Source organism: Montipora capricornis, chromosome 5, assembly GCF_036669925.1.
Source record: "Montipora capricornis isolate CH-2021 chromosome 5, ASM3666992v2, whole genome shotgun sequence".
Lineage (NCBI taxonomy): Eukaryota > Metazoa > Cnidaria > Anthozoa > Scleractinia > Acroporidae > Montipora > Montipora capricornis.
Window position 1 is genome coordinate 3,254,894 of NC_090887.1, and position 27,048 is coordinate 3,281,941.

The 27,048-nt window shown below is 39.5% G+C and overlaps 1 protein-coding gene across 3 annotated transcripts in view; it reads right to left on the minus strand.

Moving 5' to 3' along the window:
• Positions 1-26,636, minus strand: part of LOC138049130 (uncharacterized) — a 49,942-nt gene extending 23,306 nt beyond the window's left edge. For 2 of the 3 annotated variants that reach the window (XM_068895274.1, XM_068895272.1), the window contains exons 1-8: positions 26,395-26,636; positions 24,171-24,259; positions 20,240-20,314; positions 11,000-12,230; positions 10,349-10,444; positions 10,180-10,260; positions 4,360-4,863; positions 641-721 (exon numbers count right to left, since the gene is read on the minus strand). In XM_068895274.1, the coding sequence (XP_068751375.1) occupies positions 641-721; positions 4,360-4,863; positions 10,180-10,260; positions 10,349-10,444; positions 11,000-12,230; positions 20,240-20,251 (2,005 nt within the window). In that variant the 5' untranslated portion in view covers positions 20,252-20,314; positions 24,171-24,259; positions 26,395-26,636. The remainder of the gene's footprint in view (positions 1-640; positions 722-4,359; positions 4,864-10,179; positions 10,261-10,348; positions 10,445-10,999; positions 12,231-20,239; positions 20,315-24,170; positions 24,260-26,394) is intronic. The other variant, XM_068895273.1, reaches the window with a different exon arrangement.
• Between the last annotated feature and the right edge of the window lie 412 nt (positions 26,637-27,048).

The window sequence follows — 27,048 nt, forward strand, 5'->3', positions numbered from 1 at the left end:
TTGGTGGGAGGAGAGTGTTCCTGCTCCGTGTTGTTGCCTTCAAGAAGAAGGAGAATTTGTTAAATACAAACACGGGATGACAAATTGAAATCATAATCTACGTCTAGAAAAAGATTCCGTTTCATAACATCGCTGAGGGGCACGCTGTCTGAGGCCTCTGTTTCTTTAGGTTTTCTTCCTCTGTTTTCAATAGGCCTCTTTGGAGTGTCGCCCATTAAATGAAAGGTAAAGGCAGTAGTTTTATTTTTGTTTTCTTTCCGAATAGTTGATTTAGTGCGACACATAAATATTCCCACACACAAACGTATGTGCCGTTGTTTTTGTCTTCTTTTCTTCATTCTCAGTGGCACTCACACACGAGATTTAGGACGATATTCTCAACGCGTCGCTGTTACATAAAAGCCTGCAGTAACTTCTTCTCGCACTCTCCCATCGGCTTTTCTACTCGCTTGCGTGTCTGAGGCTGACTTAGAAGGGACTAACACTTAACGGTTTAAAACTAAGAAAAAGGTGGTTTAAAAGCTCTTTAAAGATATTTGAGAAAACTTTTCTTCTTTACTAAAGATTTTACAAACCAAGTGACCATTGACGATATGCAAAAATAGAAATTATACATTGGCAATGAAGAATAGCACTTTACCTGTGGGTTCTACGGAAGCTTCAGCCGCCATGAGGGTTGGCAATGATGAGTCCTGTTCACTTTCACTGGCATGACGAGTTCCTAGCAGACAAATAATAAACAGCACCTTACAGTCAAACCAAGTGAAGCGTACCCCTCAAAATTTCATTAATGAACTGATTATTTGAAACTTGAACCCGCTAGTCGTTTCAAGAATGCAATAATGAATTGATTATTCGAATATTGAACTCGCTCGTTCGTTCCAAGAATACGGCTAACGGGTTCCGTTTCCGAAAAATCGATTCAGTATTGCATTCTAGAAAAGACTAGTAGGTTTGAAACCTACTAGTCGCAACAGTGAATTGATTTTTCGAAAACGGAAGCCGTTAGCGAATTTAGCCGTATTCTTGGATCGAGCGAGCGAGTTCAATATTCGAATAATCAATTCATTATTGCATTCTTGAAACCACTAGCGGGTTCAAGTTTCAAATAATCACTTCATTAATGCAATCTTGAGGGGTACGCTTCACTTGGTTTGACTGTAAGTAGTCTGACATGCACTGTAAAAAAAAACCATCTGCTTCTACATATTTGTGTGCAATAGACCTTATTCGCCTGTACATTTTGTTTTCCCAATAGACCTTATTGGAGTTGAGCCTGCATGCACATTTTCTTTTGTTTAAAACTACATGCAAAAGAGGCTTAAGTGTCAATTTCGATACAAAATGACCCCTTAGCCTCGTTTATGTGGCAAAACCGCTGATAACTCCGATAAGCTATTCAGATCATACGACGATACTCAGGAGATTTGGTCCTTTGTTTTGTTCACTTAAAAGAGTGTATGCAGACATATTCACGCTTGCATCCAATGTCACTTTTTAATGATAAAGACAAAGGATCAAATCTCTTGAGTATTATCACATGATCTGAATATTGGGAAAACAAAATGTACGAGCAAATAAGGTCCACTGGAACTACTAGTAATCACTGATTATTAAGGCCGAGACAAAGAAGGCGCCAAGTCGCAACGACAAGTTGCTCCGTGTGTACTACTTGCAAAACAAGTCGCTGCGACACGACGCCAGTTCGGTGCACACGCAGTGATCTCGTATGAAGGGGAATGTGAACTAGTTTTCTAATTTAATATGGCGGACCATATGACGCTCTCTCATTGGTTCATTTTTATTTTGTTGCCGGAAGTGTACACACGGCGCGACAACGCTGCTTTCGCTAATTTTGTCGCTGCGATCAATCACACATTCAAAAAAACCGGCCTTGGTGCAAGAGGTCCTGAGTTCGATTCCCGGATCGCGCATCCTTGTTTCGACTTCTTTCCTTCCGTGTAGCTAAGTAGCTTTAAATACCCGTAAAACGGATCACTGAGTAAAATGAGCGCACTGTCAACCTCAGGTTTGTCAGTTATCGACGTTAAATATGGTTGCTTTACTTTGCTTTACTTTAGATATTCGGGAAAAATAATGTAGTGATCAAGTGTTAGTTGGGTAGAGATATACTTGCAAAATTAATAAGAAGGAAATAAACACTTCATTATCGATACAAGTTTTTCTCAAAGCAGAATGAAAACGAACTATAGCTTGCTCTCTAAACAATTTAAATTTCAGGATGCAATTCTGCATTCTGAAGCATGCTCAAAGGTCAGTATACAAGGCAGGGATTGGAATATCATTAGAACACGCGATGCAAGATGTACCTTCTCCCACAGAATTCTCATGGGTTAAAGGACAGAACAACCAGTGGAAACCAGTTTGGATGACCATCCCTAAGGTGTCCACTGTGGGCAGAGAGCTCATCAAGTGCACCTGCAAATTGCGCTGCTCATGCATGCCAATGTGCCAAAGAAATGTTTAAGAGCACGCCATTGTGTAAATGTGACTGCCCAGGGAGCAAATCTTAGAGCGACGGGCATTTCTGAGGGTTTTTGCAACAAGCATAAGCATTTCTAACATGATCAGATTTGATGTACGAAAAGACGTGGTCAATTTGCACGCATTTGTTGTGCTTTTGTGCTATTATGTTATTGGCCGAGCGAAGAATGGGCACTAGTACTGAGACAAGACTTTACAGTGCGACGCGCCTTACCTTGGCCACCTAACAAAGTGTTTTAAAACTTATACGCCAATCAGTGTGTGCGAATTCGATTGACAGTCACCCCTCCTTTCAAAGTTTGCACGGTTGTAAGTTGAACACCGTTGCATGGCTTGTTTGAGTTGACTTAATTACACGTAACTGTCATCAAATATGAAAGTTTGTTGGGTGGCCACGGTAAGGCGCGTCGCACTGTAAATGCAATCTTTAATAAAACAGCAAAGTACATAAAAACAAGTGATAAAATCAAATTAAAATGCAACACTTGCTCAAATCGTGGTAAGATAACTGTCGAAAATCGTACCACAAATATCCCAAATCTTGAATTTTGATCAAAAACTAAAATCTCCTTAAAACGGAAGGCTGAGCAGATTGACACGAGAGCCCCTTCTAATATCATTTGGTAGGGTACAAGCAAATTATATGCCAAATCATAGTTAATCGAGGGACTGGTTATGAAACCTTAGAAGTTTCAAAAGCGAGAACAATGTAGTTGCAATCGATGTTGAATTGACCGTGACCCTGCACAATCTTTTGTTTTCGCTTCGCACGGGTTCGCAAATTGGTTGCGCATAATTTAATCGAAGGATTTGATTGGTTATCCTCTCGAAAAAAGGTGTGTTTTGTGCAGGGTCAAGGCCAAAAATACGGACAAAAACATGAAACAAAGGAACTTGTCCAGTTTCATAACCATCTCCATGCATTAACTATGGCCAAATTTCCTGGTTTTTTATCACTATTATCCCAATCAGGTCATTAAACCACCTCACTACAAGGCATTGCTGTTTGACCACAAATTAAAGCTCAATGACAACCAAGAGTAACTCCATGCCAATTGATTTCCCCAATTGGCCACAGTTGGCAATTAGGGTCCTATAATGGGTGTTTTCCCTTGCATAATCAGGGGCTGTGATTTTTTACCTTAACAATAAAGGGCAAAATTACTGAGTGCTGATTGGCTGAGACAGAGGGCATTTTTTCTTAATCGAGGGCATTTTTGGTAATCAAGAGAGGGCTTGATTATTTGATCCTGATTGGTTAATTTTGCCCTTTATTGATAAACAAGTAATCGCATGAGTCCTCGTACTATTAAGGATTAATTGCACTTGTGTTTTGGAAATTTCCAAAACAATCGTGCAATTAATCCTTAATAGTACTCGGCCTCATGTGATTATCTATACAAAACAAAAGAACTTCACACTTATCTGGACAATTAAAGCAATTGTCTCTTATAGACACAGCCTGAAAAATTCAGGTGGCTTCCACGGGATTCGAACCCATGACATCTGCGATGCCTTGGTTTCTTTCATCAAGTCCTTTCACAGAAACACATTATCCCAACAAACTGGCCTGCTCCCAACTGTGTGGCTTCATAGCTCAGTCAGTTGGTAGAGCATTGCACATTGTTCAAATCTCGTTGGAATCACCTGAATTTTTTCAGGTCTGTTTAAGAGACAATTGCCTAGATTGTCCCGGTAAGTGCAACGATCATTTCTCTATTTTATATATAGCTCACACTTCAAATTGTCACATTTCTTCCACAAAAGAACCTGTTAACAGAACAACGGTTTATTATTTTGGATCACCAGCAAGGCCTCCCTCACAACAATGCTGTTATTTTTTATTCAACTTACCCCAAAAATAACGTTTACAAGCCTTGTACTCCTCTTCAGCAATATGTAAGGTAAGTTTAAGCTCAATCAGGCCACACTCCTCCAGAAGCTCCTCTGTCACCAGAAATTTCTGAGCCACTTCATTCAAATGACCTGTACGATAATCTTTCCACAGCTCCTCAAGGAGCTCCTCAGAGCCAACCTCAACAGTGACTATTAAGCTCCCGGACGTCACATCAAGAACCAGTACTTTACGCACCTCTTTAAGATAAACTATGAAACCATTAAACTGCTCTGGATTTGAGAGGCTAACATGTTGAAGGTACAATTCTGCAATTCTATTTAAAAGGGCTTGCGTAGATTGGCTACATATGTTTCCAATATTTTCTGTTGTCAAACCAGTGTTTGGCACTCTGACTTCCTGAACAACGTCTTGAGGTTCCCGTGGATGCACTTGCATTCCCGTGTCTCTCTGTGCACTGCCTTCAGTGACAGCCTCAACACCAATTTGAATGCGAAGACAAGCTATAAAAAACAAAATAAGGCAAAATTTTAGACCCTAAACCACATTGAAATTATACCCATTAGCGTGTACATTTTTTCCAAAGTAATCCATCTTGTAATCACTAGGACAGAAAGTAACTATGACTAGTACACTCAAATAGATAGTACTAACAAGATCTAATATTTAATATTAATAATTTACAATTATTCGCCAAAGGCGAAGTGATTATCGATGAATATTCACTGAGACGAAGTCGAGGTGAATATTCACCGATAATCATTTCGCCTTCGGCGAATAATTGTTTTAGTATAAATACACAGGTGATTATTTCAAAAAAGAGAGAAAAAAAAAACATTTCAACGCAAAATCATCTTCACTTACGGTGGCAAAACGACTACTGGCAGCCATTTTGTCCGTCGAGGTGATTATCGGCTGCTAATCCGAGAGAGCGAGCCAATGAGAGCGCGTGATTTTGTATAATCACATGTGTATTTATACTAAATTCTCAACTTCCGTTTATGCATTTCTCGTGCTCTGATTGGTTTATTCAATCTCGGTTATCAGCTCATATATCCTAGTTTGACTTTATGTGGCAAATGATTGCGCTAAGCATTGCTTAGCTAAAGTTGGCTATTTACCGTCTCATATCCACGCGTCATCAGTTCAATACGACAAAATTCTTTCCAAATTTGGTCAACAGCAGCTGGTTATGGTGAATGATGCATGCGGTCTTAACCAATCAGAAATGGGCAAATAATTTGAATGAATAATACTTGTTAATTATTAAATCTAAACCTCGGATAATACAATTCTAGTTTTCTCATTAGTTCACTAGATCTCTGTCTCCAGCCATTATACCTGCGTTTGACTTTATATGGAAATGAATGCGGCAAATGTTGCTCAGCATAAAATTTTTGGCGCCCGGAAGTCACATCACTTTCCGGTCGTTTCTTAAACTTAAATAAAATTTAGCAAAACTGAAGGTTGAGATTTCAACAAAACAATTATTCCATTCGTCCTTGTTGGATACGAGATTGGTAATAGCCAACTCGGCGTTACGCGCCTCGTTGGCTATTTACCATCTCGTATCCAATGCAGGCTCATGGAATAATTGTTAATTATACCCATTCTTATTGAAAAAGAAAAGGCCATTGAGCTCTTTAACTTGCAGTGTATCTTATCTATGAGTTAGCCCTATTTGCCTACATCTTCTGTTTATGTACACTAAAATCTAATTCAAAAATGTTTATTTCATATTTTTGGATAGACTTGCAATTGATGCCGGTGTGGCTAGGCATGGCTACGATGGCATGTACATGTGAGGGGCCACGGTTTTTACTCTTAGATTTTTGGGGAGCTGCCAAAAAATTTGTCATCAGATATGAAAGAAGGAAGTTCCAAACTGTAAATAAACACAGTCACAATACTGCAGAGGGACTAAAACACAGGTCAGTGAACATGTCACTGTGCTACAGATAAATAAACAAACCCAAAAATGCTGTTTCAAGTATAGAGGAAATCCTTGGCTTTAATGGTTTTTCATCACTAACATGGCCCCAAACAAAGCGCCTGGGATCCATAAGATACCTATAAGGATAATTAGGGACTGCCTTCAAGCCATTTCGTACCCTCTTACTTCAATAATCAACACCTCTCTCCTTACTGCATGCTTCCCAAACATGTGGAAAATTGCCGAGGTGAAACCAATACCCAAAAGAGGCGATCATAAAATAGCCAATAACAATAGACCTATATCACTTCTCCCTATTCTGTCGAAAGTGTGTGAGAGAGTGGCTCACAATCAGCTTATGGAATACTTAAGTTCTAAAGGCCGCTTATCTACCAAACAAAGTGGTAACTGCACCGAAACCTCTGTGATTCAGACCACCGACATGATATTAAGTGCAATTGATAAAAAGCACATGACGGCGGTAGTTCTGCTTGACATGATTGAGCAAGGCCTTTGACAGTAAAGATCACAACTTGCTGCTTGTCAAGCTGCAAGACGTAGGTGCCTCGCCTTTAGCTTTGCAGTGGTCTCGTAGTTATCTAACCGATCGTTATCAGGTTGTCACGATTGGCACAGCATCATCAGAACGCCTGCAAGTGGCCATTGGAATGCCTCAGGGGAGTATATTAGGACCACACCTCTTAAGCATTTACATGAGCAATTTGCCATCAGCTCCACAACATTGTTCTGTCCAGTGCTATGTCTTTCCGGCTTCAAGACCAATCACGCATAGTAGCACAAATAAATCAAGAGCTTACAAGAATACGTACCTGGTTCTTTGACAACCAGTTACTGTTAAACCCTGACAAGACGAAGCTCCTGTTTGTGGCAGTAAACTTGGAGCTGCTAAGACTCGAAACTTCAAGCTTTTACTTCTTGGAAAACAGCTTGTTCCAGTGGAGACTTTGGTGTTACACTGGATACAACTTTAACTTTTGACGATCATGTCAATGCAACCGTCGCTTCTTGCATGTCACGACTAGGCCAGATAAACCGTGTTAAACACTACTTCGACAACCGCACTTTAATTCCTATTATCCACACGATAGTTTTCAGTTACCTTTTTTATTGCTCTTCAGTCTGGAGCAATACTTCACAATCTAACATCGCCAAACTCCAAGCTGTTCAGAATTTTTTCCTGTAGAATCGTTAGTGGCTCCCATTCTAGCCTCAGGCAACTCAACTGGCTCCCCGTGAAACAACATATGTATTATCACGATTCAATTACGGCGTTTATGGCCTTTTATTAAGCGTTAACCAACTGCCTGGCTCAAGTGGAAGGTGGGTGCCTGGGATACCCAGGGGCTTCCACTGTGGCCAGCCAGCCCTAGATAGAATACTGCCCCCATGGCAAGACAAATCCTCGCAACCCAGCCATGAGCCCCCATTCCAAGCCAAAGGACTCTCCGAGCTGACGCAAGTCAGATTGGAGAGGGAAAGAAGGCCTCAGGGCTGGGGGAAGCCCTAGCCCCGAACTACCAAAGTCCCGAGGCACCCTACAAAAAACAACTAGGAAAGGAGAAAGATACGCAAGAAATACCTGTCAAGTGAGAAGGTTTTCTATCCCCACGATAGTACTGACAGGAATGTTAATATAGATCTGATATGCATCACTGGACCTTCTGCTGAGAGTCTTGATGAGGTGATCTGGTAAGCCACAAGAGGCTGCTGAAGTAGCTGCGCCAATGCGGAAGCTATGATCGATGTAGCAACCAGGGACCCCAGCAGGGGAGAGGATAGATTGAATATTGGATGTCAGCCATGTGCGATGTAGGGGGTGCCATTAGAGAGGAGGAAGAGTGGGCCAGGAGTTGAACCACAGACGTGTAGATACTGGGTAAGGGCGAGTACAGGGCACAGATTACGTTTCCCAGCACCAACGTAGATATAGCAACCTTGGCGAAAGGGGTTCCTCTTAGAGCACTTAATAATTATGAATCCTGAAGCTCCCTGGATTGACTAGGGAATCTGCTTGAACATCGCTGACAACAAGGTGGATGTCCGGATTAAAGGGGGAGTTGACAGTGAACTCACCACTGCATAAGAAACCAAAAAACCCAAGACAGCAGAATGTATGATTGTAGTCAGAGAAGTTCAAGGATAATGTGCATCAGCTCGATTGGTTGGCGCTGACCCCTATTTGAGCCTTGGTGGCCTTTGATACCCCGCAACACACAGTGTAACCGAAGGAAACCAAACCAGCGGAGAAGGCAGACCCTCCTCTATGTGAAGGGACTGGATTGCTGAAAGGTAAACCTTGATGGCCGAATGGTGGAGAGTATCAGCAAGATGACAGCAGAAATGGATGAGCACATGTTCACTGGCTTGAAGAGCTGATCCCGAAGGAGATAGGCTATTGTCCTAAGCACAGAAATCCACGAAGCAGCGTTGGGCAGAAGCATAAACTTTCCTGGCAGAAGGGGCAAGACCCTGAGTCAAGTAGAAGAGGCACTTATCTGACAGGGAAGTTCCAAGTCCGAGAGGAGCTGCTGTAGAACGTGGGTCGGAATGGAGTCTGCATGAGGGGCTAGCCGGCGAAAACGCTGAAACTGAAAGCGAGACAGGGAGTCAGCGATCGGGTTAGACTTCCCTCTACCTGGGGAGGAAGAGAAAGAGAAGGAGTGACGAGATGCCAACAGGCACAGATAGTGAACCAAGGACATGATGGAAGGGGCTCTTGAAATGCCAGACCGCAGAATTTCCACCACTGAGCGGTTATCTGATAGGAAGTTGACCCGTTTGGAGGCCCATAGGGGACCCCAGAGGTAAGCTTCCATAACGATCGGGAAACGTTCCTTGTACTCGATAGACTCAGAGACCTGTGTTGGGAGCAATGCACCTGAAAACCAGTGACCCTGTAAGACTGCTCCGTAACCAAGAGCCTCAGAGGCACCTGAAGAAAACTCGAAGTCGGGGAGTGGAGCTCACTTGGGGTACTGAAGGAAGTTGCAACCATTCCAAGACTGGAAAACCTCCCGCCAACAGGCTAGGACAAGAAAGAACTCCTGATCGGGTGGTGTTGAAAAGCGCATGGCAGGTTGATCATTTGGCGCACGAAAGAGCGACCTTGGGGTACCACCTTGCTGGCAATTGCTGAAGGTGACCTATTAGAGACTCCAGTTCCTTGCGTCTACACCAACGCTTCTGCGACCAGTCCTCCAACAAGGCAGTTATCCTATCAAATTGTCCCGAGGAAGGCCCGCCTGCAGATTCAGAGAGTTCAGTACAATGCCCAAGATGGTGAAGCACATTGACGGACTTTCTGTCTTGTCTGGATGGAGGGGGATGCCAAGCTTGGAAAAACAGTCAATAGACCTGTCGATAGACCTTAACTTAGTGCATTTACTTACATATAATTAACTTTATTGTGTTTTGTTGTTGTTAGTTACATATTTCACTAAAAAGCCCCCTGGGGACATGAAATGAACGTACGTACGTATGTATGTACTCTCCTCTTGTGTAGTCCGGAAGAAATACAAATAAGAGTTGTAGAGAATCATCGAAAATTATGTTCCCCTTTTTCTTACAAAAGAGAAATTAAGCTGTTAATTTACAGCTAAATTTTAGCTTTGTATAATATACGGAATACGCTTTTGCCCAATTTATTCTTATATTTGTAGAATGCAGTTGTTGCAAAATACATGTGTGCCTTTAAAGACCGCCTAACCTTCGGCATCAATTAGAATTTTGGTTTTGGCTATTAGCCAGATACCCTTTGTTCACTCTGATTTTAAGCTAGGCTAAGCTTGTGTAAAAATTGCTCGTTTTTTTTTTCCTTGCTCTTCATCAACCCATTAACCCTTATGAACTAGACATGAGGCCTTACCTATGCAGATGTCTGTATCATGTCCTTGCTTCTTTGATGGTGGGATGACACTTGGATGTAAGGGTCTTTTTCCTTTTTTATCTACAAGGAGGGATTTTACAAACCAAGTGACCATACATCATACGCAGAAATACAAATTATACGTTAGTAATGAAGAAAAGGACTTTACCTGTGGGTTCTACATAACCTTCACACACCACGGTGGTTGGCAAATGACTTCTTGTCAATGGTGACTCCTGTTCACCTTCTGTTGCTTGATGAGTTCCTACCAGAAAAATAATAAACAGTACCTTACTCTGTCATGAACTGTAAAAAACATCTGCTTATACAGATCAGAATTAATTCTCTCGGATATGACACGACTAAATCACCGATGGAGCCAAATTGTACACACACACCCCTCCCCCACGTCAATGCAAATGTAGAGTTATGAAATACAGCAACAAGGGCTGGATTAAACAAAGACATAAAAATTAACACAGAATTAATTGTAATTTCCCTACAAGGGACGATTAATTTTGATCATTACAATAGAATATTGCAGTTATTTGTGACTTGCTTGTTGTTGCTGCAATCCTTGTTTTAAAGCTGAGAGAGCTGATCCCTATGAAGTTTCAAAACAAGTCTAAGCCCATTGGCTGTAGATTTTTCTCTGTGTAACGCCAGACAATTTTTACTCATCATTGGGGGCCAGTGCAGGAGTCAATGGGTTCATTTTCTTGAACAAAAAAAAAACTTTGTCTATTTCACTCTAGGAACCATTCCCGGTCACTTATACAACCTTTCAGAAATGTACTAAGTAACAAGTCATTTCACTTACCAAAAATGCTATCAAGCATCCTTCCCACAAGTTCACCACACTGTTTCTCCCAACTGTACTCCTCAGCATAATCAAGGCAAACATTCTTCGTCTCTTTCAGTCGAATATCCCTCCTCTTTTTACAGACAATTTTAATTGCCCTGGCCCATTCTTTAGGATCTTCAGAATTTACTACACAACTTGAACCGTGTGGCACATTCTGCAGAGCATCTCCAAAACCAGAATTACCACTAACAAGAATAGGAAGACCTGCAGATAATGCTTCAAGTGCAGCTAAACCAAAACCTTCAGTTCTTGATGGCATTATGAACAGATCTACTTCACAAAACAATCTGACTAGATCCTCTCTGCTTTCCTTGAAAGAGCGTACTGTCAGTTGTCTTCGTGCAATGCCATGCTGACACAACTTTTCAGCTACTTCCTCCTCTCCTCCAAGTGGTGCACCAACAAAGATCAGTTGGTAAGATTCTTCATTCAACTCAGAAATGGCTTTGGCTGCAATGTCATAACCCTTTAACTCAAAATCTTCAGTGTCACCACGCCCAAAAACCAATACAAGGAATGTCTTTCTTTCTTTAGCTGCTTGCTTTACCAGAGAAAATTCAGAAAAAATGCTGGGTGTGACTTGAAATACAGACTGGTCTCTCTGGCAGTGACGGAGATAACGTGAGTACTCATCAGCCAACCTGGGACCAATTGCTACAACCTCATCTGCCAACTCACACAACTCTATTTCTGCCTTGTGCTTTTCCTCTGCTTTGGAAATTGCATTTGCATATATTTTGAACTTTCCTAGGTCTTCAGGGGCTGTATGCACAACCTGAACCCACTTACATTTTAGGTACCTCTGAATGAGTTGCACTTGTCGTCCAAGTTTTAGCCCATGTCCAATCACATAATCAATTTTGTGGTTTTCTGGTGCACATGACAGCCATTCAATGGGTTCATATCCTACCAATTTTTTTGCCTGTATGAGCTTAACATTGTTTTTCCCTGCAATCCTCTCATCTTCTTCACTGCACTCAGGAAGGTACATACTGACTTCCACATTCTGATGTTTTGCCAACTGAATGGCAAGCTCTCTGTTGATGGTCGACAAGCCTCCTTTTGTAGATTTCCATTCACTGCTCAAAAGAGTAACCTTAAGTTTTCTACTTGGTGCTTCCAGGCCTGTTCTGCTTCCATGAACTTCCTGTAATTCACAAGATGAGGTGCTAGGAATGGAGGGATTCTGCAAGATACACAATATAAATTTAAATATTAACTACATAATACATTAGTGCCACTCTTTACCTCACAGCTTTTCTTAACTGATTTTAATTAAGTAACTCAATTGATAAGATCGACCGTCAGATTCCTGTGATGTTTACTCAACCATGGATGCAGCACCACATTTTTTTAGTAACAACCCTAACTCTAACCCTAATCCAGACCTAGGCCTACAATCTTGGACAAAATAAAATGAAATTTGTCCCACACCCCATCTCCCAAAATCAATCATGATGAATCCATGTGCAAGTCGAAGCCCACCATTTTTCATCATTAAAATTGGGGGGAGGGGTGGTCTTCATTTCCATTTGAAATATGATTGTAATCACCTCCCCCACCACTCACCCCTATAACAGACATGGTGTTTCCACATAAAGCAAAATTTTGCATCCTGGGAAATGTTCAGGGGTGCAACCTGAACTTAACCCCATTGGCAATGGTGTATGGAGTCCCCCGGGACTCCAACCCCAAGCAACATCCTGCACTAGAGCTACAAATTACGCAAAGACAACTTGCATCTCCTGGAAAACAAAATGCAGCTCAGTTGACAGTTATGGAATCACCCTCATCCGTCATGCCGTGTGGAATGTTTGACAGAAAATCTTCCAAGAGTCTTTTAAATGTTTTTGATGAGGGCTCAGTGCTGGTCAACAAGAGTTATATCAGAAGGTACAGTTGTACATGTTTTATTAATATTCAAGCTTGAAAACATTATTGTAGCCCTTCTCCTTCCACCCTCCATAGTTGAGTTCAGAGGCAGCACAATTACTGTGAGTTATACCGTAAAGACAGGTTAACATGAATAATATAAATTTAAGTGGTGATGGGACGAGAGGAAATGAGACAGCTGTTGCTTTTGAATGCTCAGGGGGCAAATTAATATGTATTTGCCCCCTGGGCATCCCATAGTAAGTAGTTGAAACAATAGAAATCAAAATGGCTGCCGTATCTGCAACAAGGTCTATTTGACACAGTGGTTTATTCCATAAATGTCAACTGAGCTGCATTTTGTTTTCCAGGAGATTAAAGTTGTAGACCTTTGCGTCATATGTAGCTCTAATCGTGGACGAAATTGTCTTAGTATCATAAATCATTATAGTGCCATGCTAGATGTCATAAGTAAATAACTCCCTGAGAGGACATACATGTAGAACTTTACTACTGTAAAATACTAAACCAAGAAAGACTGAAGAAAATAAAAGAGAACCGAGAAACAATGAACACCTGTCAGATTGTTTCCGGACTGTCAGATTGTTTCCGGACTCTAAATTTTTCGTTTATTACACAAGTTTGACCGTCAAAGTTGTGTATTAAACAACTTTGACGGTCTAACTTGTGTAATACACAACTTTGACGGTCAAACTTGTGTATTACACAACTTTGACCGTCACTTTTGGCGGTCAAAGTTGTGTAATACACAAGTTTGACCGTCAAAGTTGTGTATTACACAAGTTTGACCGTCAAAGTTGTTTAATAAACAACTTTGACACATGAGCTCACGGCGACAATTTTTGGACGCCGCCATTGCGAAAAAAAATATTGAGGTGAAAAACAAACTCGCAGTTTGCTCTATCTAACAGAAAATGCTTTTGCAGGACTTTCCTTTGCCTGGTCTATTCGACCCGACATGGATAAGGCATTAACTTTTCATTTTTGAGGAGATAATCCGCTCTGAGTCATCCGTCCAGTCGGAGTGTTAGTCATTCCGACGATCCCAGCTTTAAGGCAAGTGCGTAAATTCCTCAAATAACAACGTCAAAAGCGAAAAAAAAGATCAGCAACAACTGATGTACGGATGCAACAGAAAACGTGAGCGTCAAAGGATGTCAGCTAATTTGCGAAAACTACCTCGTTCCGTGCAAAAAAAAAAAAAAGAAACGAACAAACAGCGAGTTACATATCTACATGTAGTTGCTTTTGAAGTCAACGCTCGACAAAATCATTTTCGTATAAGACCTTTCGTAATGAAAGGGACCATCTAAACAGCAACATTATTTTTAAAATAACTTGTTTTTTATTCGCTACAGCAAACTACAGCGACACTACATACACTAGGGAGTCGTTGTTCGTTTTCGGTCAGTTCAGACCATCCGTAAAAAATGAAGCTGTCAATCACAGATTTGTTTACAAAGAGAGAGCTCGGAGTTCGTGCAAATCTTTCCAAACTTTTAAGTATGCGATCAAATGAGAAAAGTTTTGCTTAAACAAAAAAAGCCAATTGCTTAAAGAAGTAAGATCATATAATTGAGATAACGGTGTAAAAGGTGGTAATTAAAAACGAACGCGGTGAGCAAAGTGAATTCAGTGAATTCGACTCTGAATTCGTCTTTTTGACAGCAGAATTGAAGACGAGTGTAAACTTTTGAGTGATAAACATGAAAGGAAAATTTTGGCAAGAAACTTTAGCCTCGGTTTGTTTCTGTGTGTCTTTTTTTTTTTTTCAATTGAAGGAACATTTACGCTTATTTTAGCTTTACTCTAATACAAGCAATCAGCTCATCCAATTTACTGCGGCTAAAATTTTATTTTTAGTCGCAAGTTAGTCATGGAATATACGCATCAAGGATCGCATAGGCAGCATTAAATTTTACTTTTTGGCGTGGATAGAAAAAGGCATAGCGTAGCCAAATAAGTAACGGTCGTATCAATAAAAGAGAGGAGTTTCAGTAAAAAAAACGAAGCGAAGACGAGTGCAGGGCCCATACGCACTAGGCTGAAGGAATTTGTTTGGCTCAACAAAAATTGTCTCCGCTAAATTTTCAATTTGCTAATCGTGGCCACACTTGAAAACGCTCTCTTTATGTTGTAAAATATGTATAATTGACACTCCTAACAAAAATTTGAAGTTTGATAAGGCTTGACAAAATTTGGTGAGAAAAAAAATCACTGTGCACACTCGTAGGACTGAAATGATGACAGATTTTTTCGCAAAATAAGCAAACATTTGCCCACTGCGTACGAGCTCAAAACCAGTCGCATCGCAGTATCTGGGCGACCAACAGTCTCTCGTGATTTAAAAGCTCCATCGGAGATCAGTTAATGAGCCTTTTACTGAAATTAAAATACAATCGTTCAGTTCAGGCGGACAAAATGCGTTGCAAGAGCCCCAGGTATAATCGTATACGATACGTTAAGAGTTGTCTCACCGCAACAGCCGTTACTTTATTGCCAAACTACCCTAAATGTATTATAGGGCATAAGCACGATAGCTACTGATGGATTCATTCATTTTCTTCAATACTGAGATTTGGGCAGTTTCGATAGTGAGTAGACAGGCCGACTTTAGCGCCAAAAACTAGGACCTCATTATATATGGCGATGTTTTTACGCGGGAAAAATGTTGATCTTACTTATGCTTCTAGCGGTAAATTAAGGGAAATACCGAAGAAAAAAGGTTTTGCCGGATCCTCTGGGTTTGAGGCAATAAACAGTTGTTTACCCAAAAAGGATCTCACCTCTGACCAGCTTCACATCATCAGAGGCATCATGCGGTACTTGATTTCGATTGCAGCTGTATGAACGACAAACCTCGCCAATTTGACTTGAAGGTTATGCATCTTTTTTTGGGGAGCTTCGCAAGTTGATCTCACACAAGGATCAACGAGTAAAGCGCTATCACTTTCTTAAGTGGGAAATGAGCTCAAGCCCAGCAAAAACTAGCGAACCAAGCGGGCCTTTGCAAGGAACTATTGCCAGATCTTGATTGACAAGTCGGGTAACATCAGTCACGTGATTCGAAGTTTCCGGATATTTTAGATATTAAGAAGTAAACGCTTGAGGCGGGGGGGTAATTGATTTAAGAAAGAAAAGTTTGTAGCTTTAAAAAAAAAATTCTTCGACATTCCTTCGAGAAAAGCTTTAAGAATATATCTGGGTATTTTCATTTTCATTCTCTAAAATCCCTCAAAGACCCTTCTGAACACCCCTCAACACCCCCAAAAAACCATGCAACTCCAAACGTTCCACTAACCCTTCCCCTTTCCTCCTCCAAACCAGCTCGGGAATGATAGAAAACAAAAGCATTTCTCGAAGGAATGTCGAAGAATTTTTTTTTTAAAGCTACAAACTTTTCTTTTTTAAATCAATTACCCCCCCGCCTGAAGCGTTTACTTCTTAATATCTAAAATATCCGGAAACTTCGAATCACGTGACTGATGTTACCCGACTTGTCAATCAAGATCTGGCAATAGTTCCTTGCAAAGGCCCGCTTGGTTCGCTAGTTTTTGCTGGGCTTGAGCTCATTTCCCACTTAAGAAAGTGATAGCGCTTTACTCGTTGATCCTTGTGTGAGATCAACTTGCGAAGCTCCCCAAAAAAAGATGCATAACCTTCAAGTCAAATTGGCGAGGTTTGTCGTTCATACAGCTGCAATCGAAATCAAGTACCGCATGATGCCTGTGATGATGTGAAGCTGGTCAGAGGTGAGATCCTTTTTAGGTAAACAACTGTTTATTGCCTCAAACCCAGAGGATCCGGCAAATCCTTTTTTCTTCGGTATTTCCCTTAATTTACCGCTAGAAGCATAAGTAAGATCAACATTTTTCCCGCGTAAAAACATCGCCATATATAATGAGGTCGTAGTTTTTGGCGCTAAAGTCGGCCTGTCTACTCACTATCGAAACTGCCCAAATCTCAGTATTGAAGAAAATGAATGAATCCATCAGTAGCTATCGTGCTTATGCCCTATAATACATTTAGGGTAGTTTGGCAATAAAGTAACGGCTGTTGCGGTGAGACAACTCTTAACGTATGGTGTACGATTATACCTGGGGCTCTTGCAACGCATTTTGTCCGCCTGAACTGAACGATTGTATTTTAATTTCAGTAAAAGGCTCATTAACTGATCTCCGATGGAGCTTTTAAATCACGAGAGACTGTTGGTCGCCCAGATACTGCGATGCGACTGGTTTTGAGCTCGTACGCAGTGGGCAAATGTTTGCTTATTTTGCGAAAAAATCTGTCATCATTTCAGTCCTACGAGTGTGCACAGTGATTTTTTTTCTCACCAAATTTTGTCAAGCCTTATCAAACTTCAAATTTTTGTTAGGAGTGTCAATTATACATATTTTACAACATAAAGAGAGCGTTTTCAAGTGTGGCCACGATTAGCAAATTGAAAATTTAGCGGAGACAATTTTTGTTGAGCCAAACAAATTTCTTCAGCCTAGTGCGTATGGGCCCTGCACTCGTCTTCGCTTCGATTTTTTTACTGAAACTCCTCCCTTTTATTGATACGACCGTTACTTATTTGGCTACGCTATGCCTTTTTCTATCCACGCCAAAAAGTAAAATTTAATGCTGCCTATGCGATCCTTGATGCGTATATTCCATGACTAACTTGCGACCGCTAAAAATAAAATTTTAGCCGCAGTAAATTGGATGAGCTGATTGCTTGTATTAGAGTAAAGCTAAAATAAGCGTAAATGTTCCTTCAATTGAAAAAAAAGAAAAAAGACACACAGAAACAAACCGAGGCTAAAGTTTCTTGCCAAAATTTTCCTTTCATGTTTATCACTCAAAAGTTTACACTCGTCTTCAATTCTGCTGTCAAAAAGACGAATTCAGAGTCGATTTCACTGAATTTACTTTGCTCACCGCGTTCGTTTTTAATTACCACCTTTTTCACACCGTTATCTCAATTATATGATCTTACTTCTTTAAGCAATTGGCTTTTTTTGTTTAAGCAAAACTTTTCTCATTTGATCGCATACTTAAAAGTTTGGAAAGATTTGCACGAACTCCGAGCTCTCTCTTTGTAAACAAATCTGTGATTGACAGCTTCATTTTTTACGGATGGTCTGAACTGACCGAAAACGAACAACGACTCCCTAGTGTATGTAGTGTCGCTGTAGTTTGCTGCAGCGAATAAAAAACAAGTTATTTTAAAAATAATGTTGCTGTTTAGATGGTCCCTTTCATTACGAAAGGTCTTATACGAAAATGATTTTGTCGAGCGTTGACTTCAAAATTTGCATGTTTTGTTTTGTCTCACGCTCGCCTGCGAGCAACTACATGTAGATATGTAACTCGCTGTTTGTTCGTTTCTTTTTTTTTTTTTTGCACGGAACGAGGTAGTTTTCGCAAATTAGCTGACATCCTTTGACGCTCACGTTTTCTGTTGCATCCGTACATCAGTTGTTGTTGATCTTTTTTTTCGCTTTTGACGTTGTTATTTGAGGAATTTACGCACTTGCCTTAAAGCTGGGATCGTCGGAATGACTAACACTCCGACTGGACGGATGACTCAGAGCGGATTATCTCCTCAAAAATGAAAAGTTAATGCCTTATCCATGCCGGGTCGAATAGACCAGGCAAAGGAAAGTCCTGCAAAAGCATTTTCTGTTAGATAGAGCAAACTGCGAGTTTGTTTTTCACCTCAATATTTTTTTTCGCAATGGCGGCGTCCAAAAATTGTCGCCGTGAGCTCATGTGTCAAAGTTGTTTATTAAACAACTTTGACGGTCAAACTTGTGTAATACACAACTTTGACGGTCAAACTTGTGTATTACACAACTTTGACCGCCAAAAGTGACGGTCAAAGTTGTGTAATACACAAGTTTGACCGTCAAAGTTGTGTATTACACAAGTTAGACCGTCAAAGTTGTTTAATACACAACTTTGACGGTCAAACTTGTGTAATAAACGAAAAATTTAGAGTCCGGAAACAATCTGACAGTCCGGAAACAATCTGACAGGTGTTAATGGCTCCAAGTTAACATGAGTTCGCTTTAACTTCTTTTTCACGGCACGTTTAAGTGTGTACTCTGAGCATCTGACAGCTTTCCAAGACAAATGTTCACTGAAGTTAAGCCCTATCTGGCGGTGTAAGTAAATGTATCTGGATGGGAGACCTCAAAATGTACGACTTGCTGTCAGAGACATAGGAGTGAAAATTCTCTTTTAAGGCTAAAAAAAAAAAGCAACTTAAGCAAGGCACAGATTTTGTTAACAGACTTCACTGATTAGAGTGAAATGTGAAGTGCTAGTTTTCTACCCCATATGAACCATGTGAGCGTTAGCCCTACTAATGGAAATGGGCCCACACAAGGACAGAGAAAAACTCTGACTGGGGTGGGAATTGAACCCACGATCTTTGAGTTAGATCACCGCTGCTCTACGACTGAGCTACAAGGTCAGACAGGAGCAGGCCATGGGAACTGAAGGTGTTAAAGTCACGGCAATGAACATGTACAAGTATAAGATAGGATTACGTTTTTGCAAACGTTGGCCGTGTAGCACTTATATGTGAACAGACTTAACTGATTAGAGTGAAATGCCTGCTTTATGCAAAACAAATATTAAATAATTAATATTGATGCAAAAGTAAATAATACACAGTTTCTAGGAAGAGCAGAAGGAAGTTTTGAGTAAGTGTTGATCGAGAATAACAAATATAATAATATAATAATTGCAATCAGCAACAAAAATTTGCGACAAGGAAACAACATAAATTTTGTGGCGTGATATATATAAAGTTACCATCAGTGAAAAACATTTTGGGAGATTTGCTACGTTTAATTTTTCTATTGTACTTTTGGGTGCACAAGTAAAGTGACATCAATTTCGACGGCCTGTGAACTCACGAAACAAAGGATACATGTACCTCTATGACAAAAATTAATGATGGCAAGACACTAGGCTCTTGTCTTTCTAGGCTTGTTTCTTTTTTCTTTCAAGTGTCATTAAGTTCAACAAGAACTGTACGAATTGAATTCAATACAAAGATCAAAATCATCTAACTCCTGAGGTTGACCATTGTTTCTGCAGGTTTCTGCGAAGTCAAAAATTCACTCTCCAAGACGAGGTTCTTATCAGTGCTCAAGAACGTAATTCCATCGTTTTGGAAATAGTAGCTGCTTTATTATCCCTCAGCACAAGCAATAAATACATGAATACTTATGTGAGTGGCCCAGCTACACTTAAACCATAGCACAAACACTCTAAATATTTAAAGAAACTTGCAGTAATTACCCAGGTTGACATTATTGAAATCTTGAGAAGCCTTTACAAACAATCTTCAGGATCACCTTTGCAACAATCCATAATCTGTGGATAAGTATAATGAAACTAATTTAATGAATTTCACATGAGTTCATATTAATTATTTTGTTCTTCAATACCATTCAAGAGTATTTTACTTTTGTTTTATTGGATGTCAGAAATCAATCAGTCATAATGTATAGCCGGTATAGGGAGATTACTCAGAAAAGGATGAAATTGGGTTTTCTCTGCAATCACTGTTTCCCTACTAGCAGAGTTCTCTTTTTTAGCGGTAGCTGGGCTGACGAGTGCGGGAAAATAGTCCTCTGCCATGGGTTGAAACTCACTATGTTGAACATGCTTGGCAGTTACTTAGTGAACAAATCCTCGCATGATGCATGATACAATGTACTTCACATGTTGTGCGGGCTCACTTAACAACAGTGGAATTACTGTAAAAGAATGCAAGAGACACAGTGGGCTCAAGTCACAGTCAGCAAACATATCATACGGCATGCGTTTTTGGCAGGTATATTTTGCAGGTTGCAGGTTGAAATTTACCGTGACTGTTACAAATGTACATGAATAGCTAACCTTAGGCCTAATTAGGCCTAAAAACGTTTCTTTAGGCCTAATTAGGCCTAAGGTTAGCTATTCATGTAACAGTCACAGTAAATTTCAACCTGTACCCTGCAAAATATACGGTACCTGCCGATGCGTTTTCAACAATGCTTTCCAAGGTCGTGGACAGTGGTTGAATCAAAGTGAGGTTCGACCTACGGCAGAGGTCTCTTTTCCCACACTCATCAGCCTACCGAATGCAAAAATGAGGAAATCCAGAATATTCCAGATCAAATACAGAAACAGCAAAAGGCTATGAGTACCCTACACTTTGTTTAAAGGATTTTTAGCGGATGTTCTTTTAGGTTCACAATATTTCAGTGTCTTTCTTATGTTACAATATCTTGCTCAATATTCAGTTCAATCCCGGATTGAACTGAATATTGAGCAAGATATTCCTAGGTCAAAAAGTCCACATTCCATGTCTCAACCATAGGGGTTAAGTGCACATTTAAAACTGTTGTTAACAGCATTCATTCCAGTCCAAATCATCAATAAACAGAACGCTTAACACGTTTCTACGATGGCATTTAAAATATTTAATACATTTTTCTTAATAATACCCGGCGGGGAAAATATTAACCCGGTAAGATGTGTTACCGAGTCATGACACAATTTCCGGTCACGCACACAATTCTTTAATAAATATTTACTCCCCTAGTCTGTCACGCAGCATTTTGTGGTCCGGAATTAAGAGATTAAAAAAACATATATATATTTCTTACCAAAATATAGATTTCAAGTCATACTATCATGACAATAACTCAAAAAAAAAATTGTTCCGGGACAGATTTTGTAGGCGGAGCTTCAGCGTTTTAACTTGTTTATTCTGGCATGGAACTTCAGCACGAGTCTGCCATTGCTGGCAGCAACTCTCTCTAGCTCTCTTAAAAACTGGCGTTTATATATGCTCTTGCTTAGCTATGATTTGTCAGAGAGCTTGAAGAGTTATACAAACGTGATCCTAACACTCACAGTAACAAAGGCGGAAAAGCTTGTGGTAAATACTTGTGGTACATACATGTACTAGTACTTCAGCCTACTTGTAGCCAATTTTTAGTTAATTAAATTGTTGGATAAACAGTACTGATAGCAACGGAAACCGAAGATTTCTGTGGTCCTTTACACTAACCCGCGCGAGCTACATGTAACCGCGGGAAAACTAGCACTACAGATAATTATGTTAAGATACATGTAACTAACATGGTCGGTATCACAACTTTATAAGAAAGAGGCGCTAAGACGGTCCTCGTGTTTCCAACAAAATCGGCACAAATTCGGCTGTCGCCTAATGCATTTTCTCGTGGGAAAGTTACTTAAAATAACTGGGAGGGATGAAGTTGTTTGCGACACTTCATTTGGCTTGCATCTTTCAATTTCTTACCTAAGTTCTTTAATCTTAGCACTGTGCATTAAAACACCTTGCATACAATAAAACAATCATGAACATATAGTTTAAAATATTATAAAATATGCTTCAACGCAACAACAAAAATGACGACGACACAAGGGGGTACAAAAGAATAAAGTATTAAACTATACTTTAAAAGGGTTTAATTTTTTTCCCATTCTTTAAATGGGAATCTACCTTACTCCGCTTAATTGCTATAACCTCTTCTGTATCGTATACCACTTTGATTTTGCTGTCAAAACCCGTAATACTGGGTGAGATCCATTTAATTTACAACTTTAAATATATAGCTTTTCTGCCAGAATAAGGTGGTTTACCAAGATCAAGTTGGGGCTGGACAATCTGCGAGCCAGCGAGCCATGCAAATTTCGCATTTAAGTCTAGGCACCCATTTAAAATAGCGCTGATAAACAGTTATTATGTCTAAGAACCCATTTTAAAACGGTTAGCTTTCAATAACTGTGTGACTCGCATGGTGACTCCCATGGCTCGCCATGTTGGCCATGACTCGCAGTCATGGCTTGCTGGCTCGCACATTGTCCTAACTCGATCAGGTCTTCTCCTGTGTTAAAAGAACCAACTAGAACATCAACTGTTGTCAGAGTGAATTCTAATTCTGTTTTACATAACGTGAGCCAACTACAGAAGCCCTCTCAAAAATATCTTATTATTTCACAATTAAAAAGTAAACGTTCGAGGGATTCGATTTCATTCTTGCAAAACGTACAGAATGGTGTATCAACCATGTTAATCCTGAATAACGTTTCATTCGCAAAATCAATGTTTATTTAAAACTTCATATTGAAGTTCTCTAATTTTTTTTCCAATGATACTTTAAATGCAAGCGAGTGCATTTCTTTCCAATCAACTTGGAGATCGGGGAAAAAGATCCTGAAACCTCTTTCAAGCAGAGGAAGGAGTTTGCTTTTCATTTTTAAAACCATTGTAAAGAGATTTCAAAGTGACAGATGACAAATCAACATCTACATCATCAATTCTAAGATGAACTGTACTGTTTAATTCAAGATGCGTATATTGACCTCTTTGCCTTACAAGTTTGCTTCAGTGAATTGGTAATCACGTCTATCAAACTCATTAACTTAAAAAGATCAACCGGAGAGAGGTTCCTGTTGCCTTTTTTAAAGAGCAGATCTCCAACAGTTCAAATGTTCCTCTCCAAAATACGTTTTTCAACTTATATTTATAAGTTGATTGATGCAAATTATCTGGTTCATAACATCCTCATACGAGAGTGTATTTTGTTCAGGCATCTAGACATTGTCTATAGAATTTTGGTAAGTAAATTGACAGCTTTTGAATTAAGAGATACAGAGTTCAAAATAATCTTCTCCATGAGAAGTCCCATGAACAAAAGAAATGCATGCACAGGAAAATCGCAATTGAAAAAATAGTCAGAGCAGAATCTTAATACTTTGTTCTTCAAGCAAATTGTTACTCTTTTAACGTCCACAAGAATAAGACAATACTGTACATTTCTGTTACAGTAGAGGTCATTTCTGTAAGCTCTTTTTGAATATCATAATTGTCATTGATGGCCGAGAAACAAGTCTGAGTTAAAGCAGGTATTTGGGTGTGCACATTGTTTAATCACATACACAGTTTTCTCCACATGAGCTCTCTCCTTCATACATGTAGACGATGCACTACTTATCAAAATTTTTGTCCTTGAGACAAGTGAACTTTTTAGTTACTCAGCTGTCGACTATCAAAAGAACTTCCCCTTTTCCTTTTCTTTAGAGCTGCAGTATAACAATAATAAATTATTATTATTATTATTATTATTATTATTATTATTATTATTATTATTATTATTATTATTATTATTATTATTATTATTATTATTATTATTATTATTACTATTACTATTACCTTCGAAAGAGGGGAAAAACTTTGAGGAAACTTGCCTCCAAATCCAGCCACTGGACCATTTCTGTCAATTCAACAATTCGTCAGACATTCTAAATGAATAAAACATGAAATGAATATACATGTACATGTAGACATATTCCAGGGGACACTTTTTAAGTGGACCTGGATGTTGTTACACTTATTCCATTCACAATAATATTATTAAGTTGCCCCAATTGACAATTGGGCTCGCTTAAACTTGTGGTGAAAAGAAGTTGTTAGGGAACTTGAAAATTATCAACATGTCAGCCCAGAAGCCAATGTTTCTCGCTTCTCTTTTGTTATTCTTCAGAGACTGGAATGCTGTAGTTCAATACCACACATTTCAGTGCCTTCTGATTTTCTGTAACACGTACCACAGGCAACCCAGTGTATGCTTCACGGAAGCATCTCGTTGTGATTTAATAAATGAGGCCAATGTGATGATCAGCCCTGGCAGATCAACGAGTGTGTGACATATTGATAGTTAAAAACAACATAGATCTGCACTTATATGCCAACTCTCCCAGATATGAAATGGCAGCATCTCCCAGTCTCCGGAAGAGGTCATCAAATCTCCCAAAAAAATACAACTTCGAACCTTTCAAAGACTTTTTTCCATCGTAGGCTCAAATCGCATCCCCAATTTAAAAGAATTTCAAATTTCAAAAACTTGTTTCACCGTTTCTTTACGCATTATTTTCTTGATCTCAGAGTTTCAAACACACGCTAACAGAAACTAAACAAAATGGCTTTCTTTATCTTAGTTTGTTATCATGGCAACATAACCAATGCTATTACTTCTATGAAATATTTTTCAAAGTTGATCTTCCAAGTGCTTCAAATGAAGAGAATTTTGAATTAAATCAGAAAATAAAATTCATTTACATGCATGAATTCACCTGTCAGTTTCTCACCAATCTAAGAGGACATCATTGAAGGGTGACAAAATGCTTTTCACAAACAAAATAAACAACTCATTGAAGCCTAGCAGAGAAAATAATTTTCCTTCATACTAAGTCCGTCTTTGAAAATGTTATAAAACAATAATTGTGGAACTTTTGAAACCCCTATTATTTAGGCCAAACTAAATTAAAGTCGCTTGAAAGAAAGTTTTTTTTCAACGAGGTACCATTTTCCTGACATCATCAGCGTGCACAATGGGAATGTTAAGCATGCTTGCCCAAATGAATTTGTCTGTTTGTTATTTATTTGTTTGAGCAGGTTGAAGTTTTGGCAGCTATTCAGCTGATGTGAACCTGCTAGCCCCATCCACCCACACTCATAAGAGACAGCCACAACACCGGGAACGTCATCCTCGACTCTTCTTGAATAGTGTGTGGGTTCTTTAACGTCCCACAGGGCACTTATGAGCATAGAAGACATTTGTGAAACAGGGCTTACAGTTTATAGTCCTTATCCGAGAAGGCTTAAAATTCTAACCATTTGCAGGCGTAATTACAAAGGCAGCACTTTCTCCTCAATTATTTTAAGACCTTGAGTGTTGGGTCCGGCCGAAGTCAAACTCAGAATCTCACACATGGCAGCCCGGTGCTCAACCAACTCAGCCACCGGTGCGCGGTATTTATTAGCTATGTTGTGTCAAATGATCTCGTTTTGTGAGTGCAACAATAATTTTTGCACTCACAAAACGAGATCAATTATTATTCATTCACTTCGCTTTGGAAGTCACAGGAATATATTGCTGAATCAAGGCTAGCTTACAGATCTTGTTCACAAAAAACAACTTATTTTACACATATTGGACCAAAAGTATAACCAGACAGGGCCACCATATGCAAATTAATTGGAGTCTTTTGTACAACGAGACACATGTAACAACGGAGCTTTTGTTATTCCCTTAAGGATATGCAAATAAGTGGCCACTATTTTCTGAATTTAGCACACATAATTATCCTCCGCACTGTTAATCCTGAAAAGCACCTTGACAAACATTTCAAGTCCATAAGATGAGAAGACGATGTGCCAATCAATTCCGTAATATCAAGCAAATTAACTTTGAATCATCATTAATCGTTTGCATTCACGAGTTCGAGGGACTAGAAAATTACACGCACTATTCACCCCAAGCAATATTATTGCGTCGTATGAATTTGCTATACCACATCACAATATTATTAAGACTTTAAACCGAAGGTGGGATTCTACGGCTGTTTAAATAATTCTGGGATGTAAGCAGCCTCACCTTCTTGTATACTGCTAGTTTATAAAACGGCGTTGTAAATTTCACCCAGCAAGGCGGAAATCATCTTGAAAACGACATGATATACGATGCTTAACTCTGAGCCTACATCATGCGTCGAGTTCCTAGGTGCGATGATTTAAAGGACTGCAGATTCAGGCGGTCAGTATAAAATCCAGACAGCAGACACCACAGAGCTCGAGAGGTACCTGTATATAGAAGGAAGATTTGAGAGAAATGGGAGTGGCAGTCACGTGTCATATACGTATTTATAAACCATTTCCGAATTTGCGCAGGGAGCTGAGGCGAGTTTCAAATTTCCATAAATTGACACCATCACATGAATTTGAGATTGGTCATCTGTCCAAGTTTAATGCTTTTACGTCGAAAAGAGACTGACTAAGTTACGGACTTAAAAACATAGTTTAAAATCCATACAAAGGTTCTACCAGATTTGGGACAACTGGAAAATCCTGTCATGTTTCTACTGTTTGGTAAAAGGAGAGGTGAAAATCACTTTGTTTGCCTATTTTTATGAATATTACAGAAATCGTAAAAAAAAATAAGAGTTCAATGTTATCTTTCATGCGATGGTACCAATTTATCGATTTGTTCAAATTTGAAACTCGCCCCAGTTCCCTTCTCAATTCCGGAATG